At 39.8% G+C, this 24,417-nt stretch overlaps 2 protein-coding genes across 3 annotated transcripts in view; one reads left to right on the forward strand and one right to left on the reverse strand.

Annotated features, from left to right (window-relative positions):
- The window catches only part of LOC135206105 (cholesterol 7-desaturase nvd-like), a 271,484-nt gene that overhangs the window by 43,890 nt on the left and 203,177 nt on the right, over positions 1–24,417 (forward strand). The window contains exons 1-2 of one of the 2 annotated variants that reach the window (XM_064237335.1): positions 8,565–8,580; positions 21,998–22,057. The gene's annotated coding sequence lies outside the window, so the exon portion shown is untranslated. Of the gene's footprint in view, positions 1–8,564; positions 8,581–21,997; positions 22,058–24,417 lie in introns of those variants that run through there. The other variant, XM_064237333.1, reaches the window with a different exon arrangement.
- Positions 731–8,223, reverse strand: LOC135206104 (cytochrome P450 307a1-like). Its single transcript, XM_064237329.1, has 6 exons — positions 7,740–8,223; positions 2,776–2,921; positions 2,009–2,362; positions 1,636–1,788; positions 1,351–1,498; positions 731–1,142 (listed from the first exon to the last, which is right to left on the reverse strand). Exons 1-6 carry the CDS (start codon positions 8,179–8,181, stop codon positions 811–813), a joined length of 1,575 nt encoding a protein of 524 aa, XP_064093399.1. The 5' UTR covers positions 8,182–8,223; the 3' UTR covers positions 731–810.

The following is a 24,417-nucleotide window of genomic DNA, read 5'->3' on the forward strand; positions in this document are numbered from 1 at the left end:
ATTCTCAGGTGAAAATCGTTTCCGGCAAATAATAAAAATAATAATAATAATAATAATAATAATACCATAATAATAATAATGATAATAATAATAATAATAATGTTATTAATCAACGTCACACGAAACCTTACACAATGACGAAACAAAAACATGTTAGTTTTCAGGATAATAACAGAGAAATGTTCATACCCTCGTGAGAAAACGATAACAATATGAAGTTTAGGTAGCTGGACTTTCATCACGATTAAGAAGAAAGGCGACTTTCTCAAGAAAAAAACCCAAGTAGAGAAAGCCTTTTCTTTCTTACGCTATAATATCGAACGTATTTTTTTTTTCAAAACAGTGACTTAAATTTTTTTTTATTTTCCAAAACAGTGACTTAAATTTTTTTTTTCTTCAAAACAGTGACTTAATTTTTTTTTTTTTTTTTTTTTTTTTCAAAACAGTGACTTAGATCTCAATCGTATTTAGCGGAACAGCTCGAGATGGGAGAGCGCAACGAAGTTCTCATTGAAGTCCACCTTCCCAACTGAGCGTTCACTCCTCATTAAAAAAAATTTCAGTGACTTTAATCATATTGGTTATTTTTTAACTCACATTCCCGTCCTCGGTGACGGGAGTACGCGAAGACATTCCCTATAAGTATATATAATATATACGATACATAGATATATATATATATATATATATATATATTATATATATATATATATATATATATATATTTTTTAAAACGTGATATGTTAGTTCCTGAATAACCCTTTTTTTTTTTCTCTCTCTCTCTCCTCTCTCTCATTTTTGGAAAATAATTTACTTTCTTGGGGAAAAGATCATTTCGAAGCTGTCCCAGGTGAGGGAGATTTTGCCCTTGGGGAGGTCGGGGGTGACGCCCTCTGGCAGTCTGATGTCGTATCTCTGGAGGAGCGTCGTCGTGACGAAGAAGGTGATGTCCATGACCACTTTGTAGCCGACGCAGGACCTCTTGCCGGTGCTGAAGGGGATGAAGTGGGCTGGCTTCTTCAGTTCCCCGTCGACGATGAATCTCTCTGGCTTGAACTTCTCAGGTTCATCCCAGAACTTGGGGTTCATGTTCATGTCGTAGTTGTTCAGGATGATGGTGGAGCCCTTTTCAACGTAATAGCCTGTTGATGAAAGAGATGAATAATGCATTGTTGCTGCTGCAGGTGAAGAAGTGTGTATAACGCCACAGGTGTCATTTCAATAAGTGCCCAGACATTGCAGAAGTTATGCTGAGAGAATTTAGACTGGATATTTAGAAACTTTGGTAAAGTGGAGCTTCTAAGCTCAAAATTACCCAAATTAAGGACCGGGCGTTCGTGCTAAACTTACCGCCAATGGTAGCGTCCTCGGTAGCGACGTGAGGTACGATTGGGGAAGAGGTCATTCTCAAGACTTCGTACAAGACGGCCCTGCTGTAGTTCATGTTGGATCTGTCACTCAAGGTGGGTGCTTGATCCCTTCCAATGTTGGCGTCGATCTGCGGGGGAGGCAAAGGAATACAATAATGTCTCAGTTATGTCGAGTCATAAATGCATCTGTTCCAGACGTCAAGAATTCACACAGTTTAGTATTAGATCAGTGACCAAGCATAAATGATTTTTTTTTTTTTTTTACCTCTTCGTGCAGTTTCTCGATCGATTCAGGGTTGACGAGAATGAACCCGAGGAACCTCATGACGATGTTGCTGATGGCGGAGGATCCTCCCAGGAGGTCCTCGATGATGTACAGGATGGTTTCCCAGTCCCATTTCTCATCCTTGTCATCTCTCTGTCGGAATAAATGTGATACTTTGTTATGGTTGCTCATTTGTAATCGATTAGAATTGTACCAGGTTCTTTATCCTCGTTCTTTCTGTTCTTACTATTTTTTTTCATTTTGTCACTGAAGATTTTTTTTTAAAGTTTTGTCCTGCTATCGGCCATCTTTCCCTTGATTTTTATAAAAAAAAAGAAAAAACAAAAAAAACAAACAAGGAAAAGGAACTCACATGCATAATGGCGAAGCAAGCGTCGACCAGATCGGATACGTTCTGGGGGTCCTCTTGAAACTGGCGGTACTTCTCGTTGAAGACGGTCTCCAGGATGAAGTCGCGGATGTTCTGCGTGACGCCCTTGATCGTGTTGAAGTAGGAGCGGAAGAACGGCGCCAGCCACGGCAGGGAGTCTGTCACGTGACCGTTGTTGATGTCCTCGAAGATGAAGTCGAAGTCGCGGACGAATTTCTGGAAGGTCTTGTTGTCGTAGTCGAATTTCCGGGAACACATGTACCCGCTGAAGATGTTCATGGCGCAGTAGGACAGGAGTTCCTTGGTCTTGACGGGCTTGTTCAGGACCTGGTCGATCTGGAAGGAGAGGGTGAACGTGCTGTGTCAAGACGACGGAACAAGTCATGGAAATTTTAACTATGCGCAAATGAAAAATAAATACCAGAGTAAAAATATAATTAAAAAAAAAACTGTGAATCACTAAAAATTAAGTAAAAATAAAACGTAAATAAATATGTATGAAGATGAAAAATAATGATAATAAAATGTTAGTACCAGAATAGAAATATCAATGAAAAAAATTCGAATAGCTAAAAGATAGATAAAAATAAAACGTAAATAAAATATATATAAAAATAAAAAAAAGCAAAAATAAATACCAACTAAGAAATGCCCAGGAAGATGATATTCAACATCGAGATCGGAAAAGGGTGTCTTATCTTGGTTAAGGAATAGGTCGGGTAACATTAATAATATCGAGTGGTACTTACTTGGTCGGTGAGAGTGGGCATCTCGGCGGCGATGTTGTCCTCGAAGCGCTCCAAGAAAGAGGATTCCGTGCCGCGGAAGGTCAGGTAATTCCTCACGAGGGAGATGCGCTTCTTGTGGAGTTCAGAGTAGTCGCATAGGGCGAGGGCTGCGGTCGCAAGAAGAAGAAAAGAAAAAACGATTAAGTACATCAGGAAATGCTTAAAAGAGTGTGAGATGGTATACTTTTTTTATAATTAAGAAGGAAAAAATTGCTAGATTTACATAAAATATATTTTTAAATTTTTTTTATTCATATAATATATATATATATATATATATATTATATATATATATATATATATATATATATATATAATATTATATTTGTTAGAGCGAAGCAATCCCTAGCACTTATGCAAAAAGTTTTAGTGGTCTTTTTCCAGAGAGGATCCAATCCGACAAATGATGTTTTATTAGAACAGCCATAAAATTAGCGCGATCAAATAACGTTCCCACCGAGAATAAGAGCCATGAAATCATACCCAGATACAAGGAGTCAGTGCACGAAAAAGGCCTTATGCAGCAAACAATACGAGACCGAAAATACGGCGCGTAACTCTTCGCGCAGCGTCGAGCCTTTGCTAAATTTAACTTTTCAACTTTTCTCTCAGAGTCAGAGGGTGGACGTGGGGGGGGTTTGGGGGTTTTTGTGTTTGTGTGCGGGGGGGGGGGGGACGATATTCTGCGTTTGTCCCGTCTCACGTCTCATACTAAACAGGAAGGGGTAAGGAGGAGGTGGAGAGGGAGGGAAGAGATCTCTTCAGCTCTTTCTCTCTCCCCCTCCTTCACTCCACTCCCCCCCCCCCCCCATCCCCTCTATGCTTTTGACCTTGCTTTTTTTATGACGAATGACATTAGATGAGGAGTATATCCTTAGTAACTCGGTGTTATGTGTTTCTCCGTTTGTCTGTCTGTCTGGGCAGTGTATTGCAGCTTGGAGAATCCTCCCGTCTACTGCTCCTCTCCAACCATGGCTTCTTCAGAAGCCGTTTTCCTAGCTGCTTTCGGATATTTGAGGATTCTCTCTCTCTCTCTCTCTCTCTCTCTCTATTTCTTATTCCTTCTGTCTTTTATTGGATTATTGCGGTTGGGACAAGTAAAGGTCTGTGTTCTTGTGAGAAATGAAATTGTGTTTAATGACACTGAATTGGGAGACAATATCGTTAACGCTCTTTCAGTTTTTTTTTTTTAAATGGTGGATTTTAGTTATATTCTTTACATGTTACTTCTTCCACTAACTTCTACTGTTATTGTTATTTTAAAGTGACACTAATATTATTATTATTATATCATAAGCAAACTAATGGCTGAAAAACTTTCTTATATATTTGATGGTAGTAGCATCTCTCTCTCTCTCTCTCTCAACTCTCTCTCTCTCTCTCTCTCTCTCTCTCTCTCTCTCTCTCGGCCATAGACAGAAATCTCATAACACCAGCTATTAAAATTGCAAGACTCGTATTCACCAGTCTTCCATTGCTGTCTAGAGAGATGCGTACACATGCGTGCACACGCACATACGTATACACACACACACACACACACTCACAGCAAGCCTTAGGTAGGTCACCTTGGAGTACTTTTTAGTACCTGGGATTTCTTATACCTGAAGGCTAGACCCTTGTCCCGGCCCATCCTGTGTAATCCCTCCACCCACCCCTCAACCCATGTTTCCTAACCTTCTTCTCCTTCTTCCCCCTTTCAGCACTTAATGAATCTTCTTCTCTTCTCCTCTCTCTCCTCTCTCTCTCTCTCTATCTCTCTCCTATGTATACTATAGTATATATATATTTATATATTAATAGAATATATATAATATATATGTGTGTGTGTGTGTATTTGTGTGTGTATGTATATTTATATAATGTATTCACACACATATATATATATATATATATATATATATATATATTGTGTGTGTGCGTGTGTGTGTTGTGTGAATGTGTGGATCTCTCTCTCTCTCTCTCTCTCTCTCTCTCTCTCTCTCTCTCTCTCTTTCTCTGTATATATATATATATATATATATATATATATCATATATATGTATATATATGTATATATATATATATGGATATATATATATAGATATATATATAACCGTATATAATTATGTTTATATATAATGTATACACATGTGTATATAGATAAATGTATATGTATAACACAAACCTAACTGCAACTTCCATCATGTAAAGCTATGGCAAAGAAACCTCTTTAAAATAAATATTATGCCTAACCGTATAAATACTATGCGTAAGCAATCGCCCAGTCGACACGTGTGCAGCCATGTGCAAAAGGTCCCCTAAATCGCTGCTGCACTTCTAATAGTGCTGTGCGACAGCAGAAGCAGCAGCAACAGCAGCAGCCCAGGCGGAACATCCCGCTTCTGTAAAACTGGTTTTGTCGGGGTCGGGGGAGGGGAGGTGTGGCAACACCTGCTAGTGGCCGAATCAGCTGTTAATCTCGCTGAACTAAGATCATATGTGAGCCAAGGTCATTAGTGGCCCCAGGCGGGCGATTATAACCGACTAACGAACGCACGGTGATCTTTACTCTATTTTCATGAAGTCCTCATATATACATACGTTACGACGGTTTTATCAGTGTTTTGCTAAGGATCCTAGATTGTGTTTCAGGTTGAGCTGAAAATTTGTGGTTTTTGGATTTTGTTACGTATATACGAATAATGTGTTAGATTAATTTGTAATGGAGAGTGTTTTGAGTCTCTCTCTCTCTCTCTCTCTCTGTATTTAAGAATTGGGGATCTGGTTTTACCGTCTCGTTGCAATATAAAGAAATATAGCTTGCAAACCATCGGGAGTTACGTACATGTCTGTTAACATTAAATGCATTAATACAAATTCTCTCTCTCTCTCTCTCTCTCTCTCTCTCTCTATTTAAGAATCTCGTTGCAAGATAAAAGAAATATAGCTTGTAAACCATCGGGAATTACGTGCATGACTTAATATTTACATGCATTAAGGCAAATTCTCTCTCTCTCTCTCTCTCTCTCTCTCTCTCTCCCCGGAGACATTAATTTCCCTTTCAGCAGGACCGGGTGACGACGCTCATCCATGCAACATCATCATCATCATCATCATCAGCAGCGCGAGCTTGTTTTGTCTAGCGACCACCGTTTGGCAACACCGGGCGATCGGAGTGGTGTTCGACCACACCTGCCATTGAATCTGGCTGGAAATGGACGGTGGTTTTCGTACGGTCTCGTCTCCGATCGTCTTTCCGCTCTTGGGAAAAAGTCGAAGGATCTGTGTACTCTGTCGTTTGGCCAGGGATGGGAAGTGGTCACGGAGATAAAGCAAAGTTGGGAAAGTTCTATTTTTAGTGGGTATTCGGTCGTGCCCCGTGAGGGGCGAGTAGATTCCGCGGGGGACTTTGAACGTCTGAAATGTCCTGAACGTTCGTTTGTGAGAATCGGCTTAAGTAACGGTGTTACTGGATGTCTAGACGCGATGATGATAAGTTTCGGATGAGCGAAGAAGAAAGATAAAAGTCGCTTGAATGTGACTTCCGTTCGGAGTCTGCTCGAATGATGAACGCTGAGTCGTCGATAATTATAGACATTGATGCTGATAGCGTGGAGGAGGAGGAGGAGGAGGAGGGAGTAAAAGTATTCGACATAATTCTGGTGGGATAGAGTTACATGAAACTTGAATGGCGAAGAGGCGAGACGGCGTATGAAAGAAAAAAAAATTGCAAAAAAGGAAAAAACTCAGGCATTTCCGCAAACCTTGGCCTTCAAAGGGCCTGTTAGTCTTTATGTAAACAATGAGCTGGTGCTTAGTTGGATTTTGTGGGACTTTGTGGACGGTAGGGGGATTTTTTTTTTCATAGAATCAACACAAAAGAGATTGGTGGCTGTTGTTAGATTGACTGAAATTAGAGTTAATGAATTTTTTTTAAGTTTTTAACGATTACAGAGTTACAGAAAATGGTGTATTTTCTAGAAATAAGAGTTATTGAATTCTTTGAAGTTTTTAACGATTACAGGCGTTACAGAAAATGGTATATTTTAGATAAGAGTTATTGAATTTTTTTGAAGTTTTTAACGATTACAGGAGTTACAGAAAAAGTGTATTTTCTAGAAATAAGGGTTATTGAATTTGTTTTTGAAGTTTTTACGATTACAAGAGTTACAGAAAATGGCGTATTTTCTAGAAATAAGAGTTACTGAGTTTTTTTTAAGTTTTTAACGATTACAGGAGTTACAGCAAATGGTGTATTTTCTAGAAATAAGAGTTACTGAATTTTTTTGAAGTTTTTAACGATTACAGGAGTTACAGAAAATGATGTATTTTCTAGAAATAAGAGTTTATGAATTTTTTGAAGTTTTTAACGATAACAGGAATTACAGAAAATGATGTATAGAATAAGAGTTATGATTTTTTGAAGTTTTTAACGATAACAGGAATTACAGAAAATGGTGTATTTTCTAGAAATAAGAGTTAATGAATTTTGTTGAAGTTTTTAACGATTACCGGAGTTACGGAAAATGGTGTATTTTCTAGAAATGAGAGTTAGTAAAATATTTTGAAGTTTTTAACGATTACAAGAATTACAGAAATTGGTGTATTTTCTAGAAATACGAGTTAATGAATTTTGTTGCAGTTTTTAACGGGTACAGGAGTCACAGAAAAGGTGTATCTTCTAGAAATAAGAGTGAATGGATTTTGTTGTTTTAACGGGTACAAGAGTTACAGAAAATGGCGTATTTTCTAGAAATAAGAGTTTATGGATTCCGTTGCAGTTTTTAACGGGTACAGGAGTTACAGAAAGTTATGTATTATCTAGGAGTTCAAGATTTAAAGATTTTAAGATGACTTGAGTTCTTAGATTGGCAGAATGCGACGCAATGCCTGAGTTTCCTCGTACATTGGAAAAAGTGTCCACTGCAGCAGCATATACTCACATAGATCTCGGTTTCCCCCGAAGTATTCTCTGAAGCGGAGGAAGTTCGGCCTGGCGTCAAAGACGTTGCCCTTGGTCACTAGGACCTCCTTCAATCCGTCGTAGTCGCCGACGACGACTGCGGGAGTGCCGCCGATGTAAAGTTTGTACACATTTCCGTATTTTCTCCCGAGGGCGGAAAATCCTTCGTAGGGGCACTCGGCGTATTTAGCCATGTTGTGGATGTTGCCGATGACGGGCAGCGGGGTGGGTCCGGGGGCGGTCGTGGGTCGGGCAATCTCCAGGTCGTCACCGCTTCGGGTTTTGGATGAGACTCTTTTCGGCACACACTGTTGTTGCTTTCTCTTCTTGCGCTCCTGGGTGGCGGCTTGCAGGGCGGCGCCCACCACAACGATCACCATCAGCACCAGGGTGGCTGGGGCGAGTGCTAGAGCGAAGGCCATCTTTGCGAAAAGCTGTTCTCTGGAGAACCTTCGGCAGTGACTGACGACGATCCAGTGCGCCTGACCCCTATTTATACCGACCCTGGCCTCACTCACGTCAGAGGAGGAGGGCGCGGCGGCGGCGGGGGCAGCAGCAGCAGCAGGAGGAGGCTCGTTTGAGGGCGGAGCTGGGGCGAGGGAGAGGGGGATAGGAAAAGCCTTGTTTTCACGAGGGGGAACGAGAGATTCGGGGGGAGGAGGAGGTGGTTTCTGCGGCTCGCCATTGGCTGGGAAAGGCCGATCGGGGCGGGGCCTGTCGGACAGACAAGTGGGGAGGGCGGCCGAAGAAGGGGAGACACATTGCGAAGCAAGGAGGGGCAGACCTCACTTCCACGCCACGGCTTCCAAATCATTCTTCAGGTGAGTCCAACAAGCCTTCTTAGTATTATCATCATCATCTCATCATCATCATCATCAAATTCTTGTCTGTCATCATTCCCCCCCCCCTTCCCCCCCCCCCTTTTTTTATTCCTCTTTTTGTCGACTCTCTCTCTCTCTCTCTCTCTCTCTCTCTCTCTCCGTAGCATCTTCCTCCCCCAAGTTTTGACCTCGACCTGACCTCGAAGTTGAATCGAGTCGTCGTCTCGCTTTTGTTGCTTTTGTTGGCAAGGGAGCCCAGGCCTCCACCCCACCCCACCCCTACCCCCTGCGGAAGGAAGAGTAAGGGCGAGAGTCTCGTATTTTCTTTCTAGTTTCGAGATAGCTTTGAATCTTGGAAATTACTTCTTAAATTATTTTCTTCTTAATTTTTTTTTTTTTAAACGGGATACTTCTTGCCGTGATGAATACATACAGCGAGACATCACATTTGTAGTGATTTCGAAACCCGCACCAATAATTCGAACGGAACTCTATGGAAATTCATTGCTTCATTACTCATACAAATTAGATATTACTGTTAAATTCCGTCATTATTCATTTAAATGTAAGTTAATATTGTGAAACCATCTCCCTATGTTATCCATGTATTGCAAATACATGACTTCTCTTGAGCTGAGCTCAATGAACGTCACCCTCTAAGTTACACCGTCTCACGTTCATTCACATCGTTAGAAATCATCGTCATCATTTGTGAATTAACATCACGTTATGAGGTGAAACCATGCAATCATTTGTGAATTAACATCACGTTATGAGGTGAAACATGAATCATTGGTGAATCACACAGGTTCCTCTAGCAAGTGTAGTAGTGGGTTCGGATCCCACAAGTGTTTTTTGGACTTGACGTAATTTTGTTTGAATGCCAGTTTCACGTAGTGCGTTATGTTGGATTTCGTCCCGAGAGCTGTGTTTTTAGGAGCTGGATGAAGGAATATTCAGTCGTCGTTTGGTATTTGACCTATTACAGGTTTCAGTTCTTGCGACAACGGCGGTGTGCGTTTGGTATTTGAACATTGTGACAGATGTCACTTGTGTTTAAAAAAAAAATCGAGTTGATTTCCACTTGGCTTTACTTTTTCTGTTCGCTGGCGCTGTGACTTGAGCCACGATGTTCTTGTCTGCGATTTACTGGACATTTCGTTCAGTTTTGTAGATAATTTTCGTCTTTTATCGACTTCCTTTGCAGGGAACGTTGATAACTTGAATGTCAAGGGTAGAGATTTTGACGCGAGTGTTAAAGTAGGCGGGAATGGGTGAGAGTTGTATGGGTTTGTCTCCTTCTCTCGGTATCAGTGTTAGATTTCAAGCGCAGAGTCAATATTTGGTCATTTTATAGATCTCTTTTTTCTCAGTCGACATGGCAAAGAATGATTTTTTTAAAGCTTGAGCAATAAGGTGACCATCCATTCTCATCTCAATAATTATGCAAAGTATGCTTTCTCTATATTTTCTCTATATTTTATTACTCATATTTGCTCTTCCGTGCGTTTTATCACAACATATTAGGCCTATTTGCCTTTTCTCTCCTCTTGCTTTCCTCTCGACGAGTTTCTCATATACGAAAACATGATACCGTACGTAGCGAACGTCACTTCGATCACCAATTCGGGCTCTTGATTGGTCCAGGCCACTGTACTTAACCAATCAATGTCCGTGGTTCCTTGGTGGGCGGATCAGGTGCGGCGTGGAGATTGGCGAATGATATTCCTCATAGCCAATCAGAAGGCCCAGACATTTTCCAGCGACGAACCAATAAAGGTGTGTGAAACCCGTAGATTACGCCCCTCATTGCGTTCCCGATTTCGATATACGCGCGTATGAATTCCACGCGCTGAATGCTAATTACTTTAGTGAATATATGACTTACGCTATTTATATTATTCAGAAGACCCGTACAATATTTATTTTGACATCATTCGTACTTTTTTTTTTTTGCATCGGTAGACATCACGTATCATTTCATGACCTTTCTCCTGAAAATGCGGTGAATTTACCTAAAGATTAACCTAAAACCAGGGGAGAATTAGCTAGAAAAGGCAGAACTACCTCTTTGACCACTCCACGCCATTATTTCTTTTAGTTTCCAAATCGTTGTTGTGCTAAGTTAAGGTTCTCCGTTTAGTCGGCTTCGTAAAACTCGACTATTTCATCCAACTATTCCCTGTGGCTTTTGAAAATCCCAGATTTTCGCCGAAAATAGCATTTTTGAGCTAGAGAATGTTTTGGTTGGGGGGAGGTGATCTGTTTTGCTAAAGAAACTTTGACAATAACTCTTCAATGAACTGAGTTTTGTATATATGTACGAAGGAAAATGTATTATTACAATGAAAACTAAGCTAATCTCGTATTGTATCGTTCTTTATCGTTGGTGATATATAAAATTTTTTTTCAAAATTTTCTCATCGTTTCTTATTCAGATTTTTTCAAGTTAGAAATTTCTCTTGGTTCGGTCAATGTCATGGTCAGTTTAATAAAATGTGATAGTGAAACCATCTGTGAGGTTTCCGTAGAGTTGATTTATTCTAATTTGTCAACTAAAATTGTCCTCTGCACAAAAAAATTATTTTAGCCAACGCAAAAGATGGAATTTACACGGCTCAGGTACCATAGACTTCGATCTTCTGTTGAGTGAGTGTTACTCGTAGCTTTGCCATCGAAAAATTCAGAATATTAATAGTTTTGTTAGAAAACCAACAAATCCCTCGTTACTAAGTTGGAGGGATATTTCTTAGTTTTTACCAGAAGAAAGGCTCGGTGCACCGTCCAAAAATTCAGTGCTAAGAAGTTTACCAAATTTACATATGAGTCGGTTCTAAGATTGCAGTGGTTATCATGGGTTCAGATAAGCCAAGAGAACGAGTGAGAAGAAAATGTGTGGTTTTTTTTTCCACCAGTTTCTTTGAGTTTTCGAAACGTTCTCCGAGCGACCTTTCATTATTATTTTTATATACAAGTCATTTTGGACCGTGCGTTGATAGAATTACTGATACGCTATCAGAGATAATATCGTCGCACGAGCCCTATCACTCATGAAAATAGTCATTATAGGTCTTTATGGGAGCGTTCTAAAAATGCTAAGGAACTTGGGGGAAATGTATATAAGAAGAGAGCAGCTTGGATGGACTTCCTTCCTGAAATTTACTGTGTCCTTTTCAGTCTTTCATTTCGTCTGGTAGTAGAATAAGATGATGTCCTAGAGGGTGGGTTACTTACCGATATTTCCCTTGTAATATCATTTCTCCACTCTGCGTACTGACTCCATATGTTCCTCATAGAGCTTTGTTCTCGTTTCGACAAAATATATGAGATATAGTTTCGTTGCCATGGCTTGATTCATGTCTGCGTAACAAAACATATGAAATTAATATCGCGGATCTCCATACTTTCGGATACAATTTTAGTCTGTCTGGTTCTGAATCTTATCTAACCTCCCTTTAACTTTCGACTGGTTGTAGGTTATTTGTATTTTGTAAACCAAGATTATGATTTCATGATGAGGACGTTTCATACTTCGTAATTTTTATATTTTTGGTACTTTGATTCTCATCTTGATAACCACATCCAAAGAAAGTGAGATGGTTGCCTGCGACTGACTAGCTGATGTATAATTACTTAAGTAGTGTGTGTCTGTGCTGACGCACGTGGGGGAAAATCATTACACAAATTACTAACGTTGCTACACAAGTAACGATGAATCGGAAGAAGCAGAGCTAAAGTTTAGTGGTGGTCCAGGTATTCTTGTATATATTGGATTTGCGTTTTAAGACAGACAGGAGTCGAGAATTGCAGAACTGCCCATCAGGCTCAAATATAGATCAACACTTTGCGACTGAACGTTGAGAAGATCGATTAAGGCAAAAATCTGCTCATTTAAACGGGGGAAAATAGCTTGGCACAACACATTTTTAATATTTTGGGGGAGGATTTTCTTTATTTGCATCATTTAAGATATCATGAGATGGATTCACTAAGTTCACTAGGTTCGATGGAGAGTATAATCAATAGGTAGATGTTAAGGACCTGAAGTACAATAAATTGCCCGAGAGGAGTAAAACAGCAAGCAGGCGACTATTCCCAATCTGATCTTGTGCCGTTCGCTGCCAAAAGCCATAGAGATGTCAAAAGAGCCAGAGAAAATTCCCTCGAAGAGGAGAGTGGATCACGAAGGAAGGAGTAAGGATCAGGAAACATCGTCAGTGAATCATGCCTTTAGATACTTCATGCTGATGAATCATAGAATGAGAAAATCTATGGCGAGCTTCGATTGGAGCATTAAAGACCTCGGCTATTGCTAAAGGCCATACACACGTTGGGTGGGAGGGGTTAGAGAGTCCATTTTGTCCTTCGGGAAATTCTGTGATAGTGCGTTTTTTTTTTTAGAAGAAGAAGGATCGCTACCAATGTTAAAAACGTGTCAACAATGACACGAGGTACATTTAGAAGCCATTTGTTGGCTTATGAACAATCCGTAAACCTTTCTCGTCGTCGACGACTGGGTGTTGTCAGTTCTCTGCGATCTGAAATGATAGACGAAGGTAAAACGAGTGTGGAAAGGGTTTGCAAAAGGGAAGTCGTCGGTGGATGACTGATTTAATGGAGTAGATGTGACGACAGCAAGAGAGGCTCTCTTGGGGAGAGGTGTCAGTAGCATTATCAAGTCAAAGGCGATGAAGAAACCAGGCTTGCAGCCGTTCATGTGGTTAGAGTGGCCTAACGAGGAAAGGAACAACGCCCAAAGGCCTTCTTTGTTCTAAGGCTCCGAGTTCGAAGTCCTCCTCGACCAGGTACTGCTTTAAAAGGCAGCTGACGCCAGGGCGAAACGTAGTGACATGTCCTCTTCAACCTTGGACTGGCCATAAAGTTAACAACCTCTCTGTAGGCTTAGATGTGAAGAGAGTTAAGAAAAATACAAAAGCTTCGGGGTTTAGTGGCATTTAAGGCGTGTCCCCCTACGCATACCATTAAATCTGTTTTGAAATTCAGCTGGCTGTTGCCAAAGCATATTTCTCTTGCTTATAAACCCTTGAGCAATCCTACCTGTTGGCTTTGTAAGGAAATCGTCTCATTTTTCTTCGTTAAGCCTAAATTCCTTCTACCTTTTCATGGTCCTCACTCCAACGACCTCCTTCGACCTCTTCCTTCGCCTCAGGAATGAAAGCCTTCGTTTTATGGGTTCGCATTCTTGACTCTCCTCAACTTGTTTCTTAAGAGTCTTTGAACCTTCTTTTTCTCTTTATCCAACATTTATTTTCTGATTGCACCCTCGTCGCCTTTTTCCTGATTCCTCATACTATTCATTCCTGAGTTTGTTTGAGCTTTTTCAAAACTTTTTATTGGCAGAATGGGGTGGAAGCCTCTTCATTATCATTCCTTCAGCAAATCACATACACAGACTAAAAAATGTCAGTGAAACCTTCCTTCAACAAAATATATACCAGAATATAATCACGATACGAGTTGGATAAACTAGGCATGATTTCCCATAGCCACCATGTTCTTCGAAGTAAATTTCTAGCTGTTGGATAAACTAGCTATGTCTTCCCATAGCCAGCAAGTCCTTCGAGGTTAAGTTCTAGCTAATATCCTAGATGAAGAAGCTGGTGCGTCCTTAAGAATTTCTACTAAATCTAGAGCTTTTGATGTCTGACACTAGTGCCTTGACGTCATCTCTGGATACCATACATTCGAAACTTGATCGAGTACCAATTTCTACCGATTTTAATGTAGAAAAATTTCTTATTTCTCTCCTCTTGTTATTTTGATGAGCTCCTGCGTGCATTTGGGTAATTCAAAACACCTCTCCAATGTCTGGGTGGCCAACCAACTTGTAGGTTTGAAAGATTATTTACCTTTATTGTATTTTCGTTTTTCTCCTCTCCCTATCTGATGAACCTTTCGGTATGGCTTCTTTTAACTCTCTCGTAGATGTCTTTTGGTCTTATAATTTCCCTTTTCTTGTGATTGCAGCGTCGCCTCATTCCATATGTCCTGTCCTGTACACCCGATCTCTCCAGTTATCTGTTTCTCTCCTTTGCAGATTTTTTCTGCTTCTCTTTCCCCCCTTTTCTATGGTTAGCCATTCAGTATTATTCTGGATGTCTCTTTCACTCGGAAATGAAGTTCCTTCTCTTCTGTTAGTTGAATTTCTCCTCAGCACTTTTCATTCTCAACTTCTTAATTATTTACGTTCAAACTCTCCTATTTTAGTATGAAAAGTACTGTCGCTTCGTCTTTCTCTTTTGTATGTTTAGGATTTTCAGTTATTTTTTTGAAGACAGCATTCTCTGTTATCGTTTAATTCCCTTGTAATTCATTCACGTGGTAATGCGTTTTAGCCCTTTCACACTTTAAATGGATTTCATTTGTCCTTTTGATGTAGCTTTGTTGACGTTCTTTCTTCACGATTCCTCCTCCTCCTCCTCCTCCTCCTCCTCCTCCTCCTCCTCAAATCCAATAGATTGTTTACCCTTTAGCCCTTCTGATCTGCGAGTCCTACTCTTCTCTGTTATTTACCTGTTTAATTCTGCTTTCTTAAAGTTTCTCCACTTCCTCCTCTTTTGTGAGGGACACCTATGTAATGTGATTCAGTGCCCTTTATTCCCGAAACCTGCCTCTCTCTCTCTCTCTCTCTCTCTCTCTCTCTCTCTCTCTCTCTCTCTCTCTCTCTCTCTCTCTCTCTCATGAATATGGCGCTCAGTAAGCCTACTGTATTCAATAGCCATCGTTGTTATTTTCACGGATGTTCCTCGTCCCCTTCTCTTGGTTGTTTCGTATTCAGTGGTCCTTGCTATCAGTTGAGCTCTCAAAAGAGCTGCCTTCTTCTTATGCTAATGCACCGTGTCTTCGTCTCGCCTGAAGAATCGAGTTCCTTCCTTATCATTTCATTCTCGTCGATTCGATCTTCCAATATTTATTGCCAAGTTTTATCATAGTGTTTGGTCTGGTGATCATCCTGGAGCCTCGTTAGAGCTTTCTGTCTTTTACAGGTCTCTCTGCTTTTATTATTCTGGTGGTATCCTTGCTTTTGGGTCTTTCATGGGCGTTACTGCTCAACATTCCAACTATTGCTCTTGTTTTTTTAATCAAGCGTCCTGATATATAAGGTCATATTTGCCTTTAGGGTTTGTTAACCATTAGCTATTGAGGATGTAGTGGAACTTACATTTTTATCTTTTTAGTAATTTGTAAAATTATTTTTTTCTTTTCTAGTAACTGATCTCTTCTTTCTGTAATAACCATCACCTTCTCTTATTTCTTACAACTGAGCAACATGTTCGTTGGCAGCTTGACATTCAAGGTAATAGCCCTTGTGGGCTTGTTCCATGTGAACTGGGGTTCATCTTCTGAATAATAATAATAATAATAATAATAATAATAATAATAATAATAATAATAATAATAATATTTTGGGACTTGCCTTCCTTATGTTTTACCTGTAACCCTCCGGTTACCCTTCCAAAATCCTTGGTTACTTTTCGTTCAGCTGTGTCAATGAGTAATGTTCGTCTTGTGTCAATGGAGTAACTTCTCCTTTCAGTTGTGGTCAATGAGTAATTTCTCGTCCAGTTGTGTCAATGTGTATTAATTTCTTTCTCGTCCAGTTGGTCAATGATAATCTCTCCGTGTCAGAGTAATTTCTCGTCCGTTGTGTCAATGATAATGTCGTCCAGTTGTGTCAATGAGTAATTTCTCGTCCAGTTGTGTCAATGAGTAATTTCTCGTCCAGTTGTGTCAGTGAGTAATTTCTCGTCCAGTTGTGTCAATGAGTAATTTCTCGTCCAGTTGTGTCAATGAGTAACTTCCCTAATGTTTCTGACTCCCTATTTGAAGTTGACAAGGCACAACTCTCATTGTATTTCTGCTTTGCCTTCTTTTGACTTCTCAGAACACTGTATGTAACCCCTTATCTCCGTATATTTGTGTTGAGGTTATCTTCCTTTTATAAGTCTCTTTTCTTTCTATTTCGCTTTCATTTCGATTCGCGAGGCACTCTACTAGACTTGTAATCTTTCTGATTTTCTTTGCCTGTGTGTTTTTTTTTTTTTTTTTTTTTTTTTGGGGGGGGGGGAGAATCCTGTTGTTCGGCGCTTTTTTTGTTTTTTCTCTCATGGCACCAAGTGGTAGCAAGGCTCTTCCTCTAGGACTTTTTGTTTATCCATTCTTTGTCTCTTTAGCTTGTTTCCCCTCTGACTGTTTCCAGTTTCCAGTTTTGTTTTCCAGTCAAACGTATCACACAGTTAATGTCTAAAACTTCTTAAACCTTTGTAGATCCTTAGCCATTTTGTTTTCCATAATTTCCATTTCGGTTTTGGAGAAAAGATTTCACCTCAAATATGGCTTCCCTTCCAGTAGGTATCATTGATTATACTAGACCTCTAGTTTCCAGTTTTATTTTCCAGTCAAATTAACCAGAAGCCGTTTTGTTTTCCATAATTTCCATTTCGGGTTTGGATTATGGCTTCCCTGATTACTATCCCACTAGTTTCCAATTTTATTTTCCAGTCAAATTAATCAGAAGGTTAATGTCCAAACCTTTGTAAACCGTTGTAGTAGATCATTAGCCATGTTGCTTTCCAAAATTCACCTTTCGGTCTTGTATCACAAGCTTCCTCTCAAATTCCTTTCCAGTAGGTACCCACAGATTACTAGCCCTCCTGTTTTTTCATTGTTCCGTTCTCCTGGTTTCGTTCTCAATCAGATTCCTCCCGTTGCTTTTTGTTCCTCTTCAGTTGGCAATATGAGTCATTCGTCTTCCTATTCAAGTTTTGTCAGATGGTGAAAAAATAACTATGTTTCAGAAGTCCCTCCCTAAGTCTTGCTGATACGGTAATGCTACTATTGTTCGTGCTGTTGCAACACGATTGCTTCTTTCTTTTGTTGTATTTATTGTTTTTTTTTTTTTTTAGTCTTCCCAGTTCCTGCTTATTTATTATTAACGTTACGATATTGACTTCTTCATATTATTATTATTATTATTATTATTATTACTTATTAGTTATTATTATTATTATTATTAGTTATTATTATTATTATTAGTTTTATTATTACTTATTATTATTATTATTATTATTATTATTATTATTATTATTATTATTATTATTATTATTATTATTATAGAAATAATCAACACATACGCGTGTGGAACAGAAATAAAAATAAATGCCTGCAGGTCTTTCAACTGAAAGACCTGGGTTCGATCCTGATGGGAGTTAGAAATTCATTTATTATTATTGTTATTATTATATTATTATTATTATTATTATTAATTATTATTATTATTATTATTATTCATTATTATTATTATTATTGTTATTATTATTATTATTATTATCATTATTATTATTATTATTATTATTATTATTATTATAGACTCACACATTATATATTTTCAGAATACCGAACATTGAAATATAAAACAAATTTCCACTACAGTGTTGTTGATTAAATATATTCAGTTTTTTTTATATAAATTTACATTTGTTTTAAATTGTTGTTGTTGGTTATTATTCGTGTATTAAGGAAATATCTTGTTTGTCCATTCCTGTTTATATCTCTCCCTCCGGTGCTCAATACAGTTTATGATATATCCTACTTTTTGCGTTAGATATGTTTAATAGAAATGATCGTTATTTGTATTATCATTTATTGACATTAAATGAATTCTACCAGCCAGTCACGTTAGTCTGTATGCCTTGCCCCCCCCCTCTCCTCTCTCTCTCTCTCTCTCTCTCTCTCTCTCTCTCTCTCTCTCTCTATGTACGTATTTAGGCCGTCAGCGGCATCAACGACGCCCCCGAAACCGACCCCACCTCTGAGGACCAAAGGCCTTTATCAAACTTGTTGTAGTATATCACTTTGAGACGTCCACTTCCCCTCTAAAGCGTCATTAAAATACTAAGTTCAATATCTGTTCGGAAGAGGAGAATCATATATATATATATATATATATATATATATATATATATATATATATATATATATATATATATATATATATATATAAGTTCAATATCAGTTCGGAAGAGGAGAATCATATATATATATATGATTCTCCTCTTCCGAACAGATATTGAACTTAGTATTTTAATGAAGCTTTTTTTAGAGGGGAAGTGGACGTTGGTCCTCAGACGGTGGGGTCGGTTTCGGGGGCGTCGTTGATGCCGCCGACGGCCTAAATACGTACCTGGAAGGCGGACAGAAAAAAAAATGAGGAAAAAGAGAGAGAGAGTGATAAAAAAAATGTAGCTCCACCCAGCTCTCACTCTCTTATTCGGCGGCGGTGGCTTTGGTAACCAAGAAGAAGAAGAAGAGCAGCCCAGAACCTATATAGGTGAAAACAATATGATGGCATAAAGGAGGACGAATGAATACCTAAAAAAAAAAAAAAAACAAAAAAAAAAAAAAAAAAAAAACAAAAAGGAAAATCAGGTTAGGCGCAGGAAAGAAAGAGAGAGAGAAAGTGATTTCCTCCTGAGCAAAAAACACACCCGAAGAATTTGTATATTTTTTTTATCCATCCCACTCCCGTCGCCCCCCGCCCTCCGCCTCCTCCCCCAACCAGGAAGATCTTCTAGTAGTAAACACAGAACCACGCTTACGTCTCCGCGTGAGGGGCAGGTCTTGCGTCTGCCCAAGATCACGAGTGCTTCCAAAAAATGCCCCCAATCCTTCAGGTCTGCCGATGGTCGAAGGGAATGGGGTCTGTGTGTGTGTGTGTGTGGGGAGGGGGCGGTTAGGGGGCGGGGGAAGGAATCAGGGAAGAAAAGTAGGCCTTTTTTGCTTTTGACGCAATCGCTCATATCTCACTTTTGATGTCATCGTCATCGCCGCATCGTCGTTGTTCATCTTCCTCCTCCTCCTCCTCCTCCTCTCGTGTACAGCCCTCGTGAGTGGTCCTCGTGCCTTCGGCGGAGTTCGAGGTTTGTTCGTTCGTGGGTCCTCGTGAGCTGATAGTCTCGAGCCACGTCTCGAGGATCGGAAAGATCGGGAGTAGATCAAGAGATTCGCCGACGGAGAAAGAGAGAGAGAGAGAGAGAGCGAGAGAGAGAGTGCGAGCTGCTCGACTATAAGAGGTCTGGCGATGAAGGAGGCAGCCCTCTCGTGTTTGGTTCCATTGTTTTGTGGCCAACTGGAATGAGGAAGTTACAGGAGGAGGAGGAGGAGGAGGAGGAGGAGGAGGAGGAGGTAATGGTGCTTTTTGGTCTTTCCTTTTTTCTTCCTCTTCGTACACCTAGGCTGGTTGGCGCAGGAGTTTTCAGATCGGAGAAAGGAAAGGAGAGCTGGGGGGTGAGAGCCCCCCTGGCCCACCCACCTCATCCTCCTCCTCCTCCTCATCCGCCTTGTTAGAGGGCGAGGGAGGGAGCTAGGGCGGGGAGGAAGTGTTACCTCTTCGGAGAACTGGGCGGTGGTGGTAGGAGTCTTATGTAGCCACGTAGGAGTCTCTCGGAATAATGACGTTTCGAAAGTGGGATAGACTCGAATCATATATCAACCTGTTGTTGTTGTTGTTGTTGGTGTTTTGGTGGCTGATATTCGTTCATACCTCCTACTCCCCCCCCCCCCCCCCCACTCACTCACCCCCCCCCCCCCCCCCCCCCCCCCCCCCCCCCACCCTCACCCTCCCCTTATTCAGCAGAAGGATAGAGGATTCGTCTTGGCTATGATCTCGCTTCCCTCTGAAGGAGAGACGAGAGACTTTTCCAGGACTGAGGAGATATGTTAGTAAATCCGGTGCACTGTAGGCATTACAAGGCTCTTTGTTGCGTGCCCTTCGGCCCATAGCTGCAACCCATTTCGTTCTTTTTACTGTACCTCTTTTCATATTCTCTTTCTTCCATCTTACTTTCCGCCCTCTCCTAACAATTGATTCCTAGTGCAAATGCGAGCTTTTCTTCCTGTTACACCTTTCCAACCTTTTACTGTCAACTTTAGTTTCAGTGCTGAACGAACTCATAGGTCCTAGTGCTGCTTGGCCTTTGGCCTAAATTCTATATTCAATTCGTATGTTTTTCATAATGAAGTTAAGTCCTTATCATAAATTTTTTTACTGTAATATGCAAAAGCCAGACTATTTTATTAATCATTCAGTTTTAAAAAGACCAAAATGAATAAGGAAAAATTCTTCAGTTTTGACAGCAAGCAAATTTTTGTAGACGTTTATGAACTTAGGAAAAATAAATTTTTCACAAACTTTGATAAACCCTTGAACTTTCTCACACTGTCTGCAGACTTATAAATATTTGATTTTTTTGGCCGTTTTTTCTGACTGTTTCTGGCCCAATGTCCGATTCTCTATGGCGGAGGTTCTTACCCCGCGGGGCGCGTCCTCTACGGGGACGTCAGGAATTTCCAGGGGAGGCGCGAGCCCTAGGAAAAAGGAAAACTTTCTTTAATTATATTCGTCATTCTCTTAACACGCATGAGGAACTAATAATATTCAGGAGTTTATGAACTAATGCAAAAGTATCGCCTTATAATGTCAGTTTCCTATAGTCTGCTGCTCTAGTTAGACTCGTTGGAATTTCCTTGTTTTGTAATTATTTACCTCTCTCTCTCTCTCTCTCTCTCTCTCTCTCTCTCTCTCTCTCTCTCTCTCTCTCTCTCTCTTCTTTTTTTTTTTCTTTTTTTAATCTGGCAGGAATTTTACTCATAGATGCCAGGGGGACGTGAAGGTAAGGACCATCTCTTAGAGGGGTCCGTTTCTCATAATGTTCTTTATTTCTGGTCATGTAAAACCTTGTAACTTGAGATTTCCTATTTTCCAAGATCATTCTATGATTTGTCAGGTCCTTATGTCTGCTTTTATGACGAGCCATCTCCACTGATTAATGCAAGTATTATTTTTATTCAGAAGATGAAACCTATTCACATGAAACAAGCCCACCAAAGGGGCCACTGAATTGAAATTCAAGCTTCCAAAGAATATTAAGGTGTTCATTAGGAAGAAGTCAGACGAGGTACAGGGAATTTTCTTCTTAAAACTGTTGAGTTTCTCTAGATATGAAAATGGCTTACATATGAGTGGGTATATATATATTTTTGTTTCTTTTTCATTTTATAAGGTTTTTTGAGAGCATTACTACACTGACATTTCATAAAACGCATGTCACTGCAAAAACATTGGCTAATGTTTGTATGGTAATATGGAGCATATGTTTCAAGGCGTCTGTCTCATCAGGTTACTGTTAAGGAAAGCAAATTTGCTGACGAGGTCATTTATTTCATCAGTCATTTTCATAGGTCACTGAAAAACAGATTCACTTTTGAAATTTGATATTTTATGACGTGATTGACGTAGCCAGTTTTGCTAAGCTGTTTGCCATGCCTTGAAGTTTCAAACTTAACGTGACTTTGTTTTAACCAACATATTATTATTACTTTCTCTTCTTCTTTTCAGTGTTTATGATAAACCAGTGAATTTGTGCCTTTACCGAAAAGAGAACTACTTTGTAGAAGGGTGAGTGTTATATTACCCAAGTTTTTTATGTTATACACATACCTATATGTATATATGTACTATGTATGCATATATATATAGATATATATATCTATATATATATATATATATATATATATATATACACACTATGTTCGTAAAATCTAAAAAAGACCGCAAAAATTCTGCTAACAGAGGAAACTTATATTTCGACTGACTGTACTTCAAACCTGATCATTGCTGTATGTGTGGGTTACGGTTGGTAGACGACAAAAGTATTTATGTGTAATATTCAGGTGTGGGGTTAGGAATAACTGGCTGTATTATCCCTCGTTATCTCCCATTGGTTTAATGTCTGGTGGGCAGATCAGTACTCCGTCGAAATATCTTATTCGGTAGGGCCACGACGACGAGATAAATGAAACTATTCATGCGCTAAAAGATATACTCTCTCTCTCCTCTCTCTCTCTCTCTCTCTCTCTCTCTCTCTCTCTCTCAATGTCAGGGCTCCGAGTGACTCAAGTTAACATTTGTCTAACATTTTGCCAAGTTCAGAAAACATGAGTAAAGATTGAAAAGGTCCATTTTCAAGTTTTAAGAAACACCTTCAACCAGTCTTCCAAACTTCTCTTCTTTTTAATGATTGGATGGTGGATGATCAACATACCAATTTCCAGGCCCTCTAGTCCGAGTAGTTTTCGAGATGTGAGGGCGGACACACGGAAAGCCGTCAGTAGTTTTCTTTCACAGAAAACTTAAAAAAAAAAAAAAAAAAAAAACCCGAAGTGGAATGACCGATGCCCTCGACGTCTTCCTGGTTCACTAAACCGAAGAAACCTCAACGCAGGATAGGCTTAAAAAGGACCAGGAACCATTCTCAAGTTCCCATTGAACCGGACACGTGACTTTGAGGTAGGACATCGCCCACGGTTTCTTGTTTTTTTTTTGTTGCTCGCGGTTGTTGGAATTTCGTTACTTATTTGGTTCGTCGTCTACTTGTTTACAGAAGTTGGTGCCCTCTGGTTAACTGTCACTGGACGGTTGTTTGTCGCCCAACTTGACAGGAAGAATGCGAGGGGTCATTCCGGAGATCCAAGTTTTCGTCATGTTCCTCCCCCCCCCTCCCCCACCCTCTGAGGGGGCTGATGGAGGAGGGAGGGAGGGAGGGGAGGAATGAAGGAGACGGTGTTCGCCCTTCACATCTCTGTCCTTTAGCTAAGGCCTCATGCTTTTGCCTTTTCTCAGATTCTGTAATTGTCGGAGGTATTGCTCGGGTATGTGGATTTTTATGTCGTAATTAGCCACAAGCTTTTAATTTAGAATATTTGGTGTGGCATTCCTGTCTTCATTAATAAAAAGAGCCAGTAAAACCTATCAAAATTCTTTGGTCATACTACAGCCCCAAGCAACGTGACCTTCCTCATCTTCCTCATTCTTGAGTCTGGATTCCTTAGCAGTAGGGGCACTCAAACGCTGCTGCCTGCTGACTTATCCATTTTTTTTTTTTTGGTTAATTTTGGCCGTTAATGAACCATGCTTTTAGTTATTGCTATGATTTTATACATATAATATATATGTGCGTGTTTATGTGTGTGTGTGTGTATTAAAAGCTTATTCTTTCATTTCTTTCCTTTCATGTCTTCACTCATCTCATAGGCATACTCATCGGATTCATAATATTTCTAATGATTCCGTGAGAATGTGTACTCCTCCATAATATTAATAGCAGTAATAATAATAATGATGATAACTAGGTCTGTGTCTCGAGACGGATATTTCTAATGATTCCTTGAGAATGTGTACCTACTCCTCCATAATATTGATAATGATAATAATAATAATAATAATAACTAGGTCTGTGTCTCGTGACTGATCTTTAGATGAAGCTGTCACTGGAACAAATCCTGACTAGGAAGTGCCAGCCATGCAAGAAGCAATATTTTCTCGCAAGTTTTCCTCACGGAACATTACCTGTGGCATGACACGGTGAAAGAACAGATCAGGAAAAAGGAACACTTACTCTCTCTCTCTCTCTCTCTCTCTCTCTCTCTCTCTCTCTCTCTCCAAGACGCTGGTGACTATTGTTAGTAGTGACCTGGTGCTTGGGTCTTCCGCTAAGCATAGTCACAAATCGTGACCTTTCAGGGCTCGTGACGAGTTTGCCCTCACGTGTTGCAGGGTACCATCTTCTGCAGTGCCCCTTCCAGTGCTATAGGATACTTTAAAGAAATGTGACTTCTTCTTCTTCTTCTTCTTCTTCCTCTACTTCTTCTTTTCTTCCTTCCTTCATTCATTCATTCATTCTCTATTTTCCTGTTTATCTGTCATTACTTCTGCTTTCGTTTCAGTTTCGTATACCTCACTTAGTTGCCTTTTTCAAG

Source organism: Macrobrachium nipponense, chromosome 29, assembly GCF_015104395.2.
Source record: "Macrobrachium nipponense isolate FS-2020 chromosome 29, ASM1510439v2, whole genome shotgun sequence".
NCBI lineage: Eukaryota > Metazoa > Arthropoda > Malacostraca > Decapoda > Palaemonidae > Macrobrachium > Macrobrachium nipponense.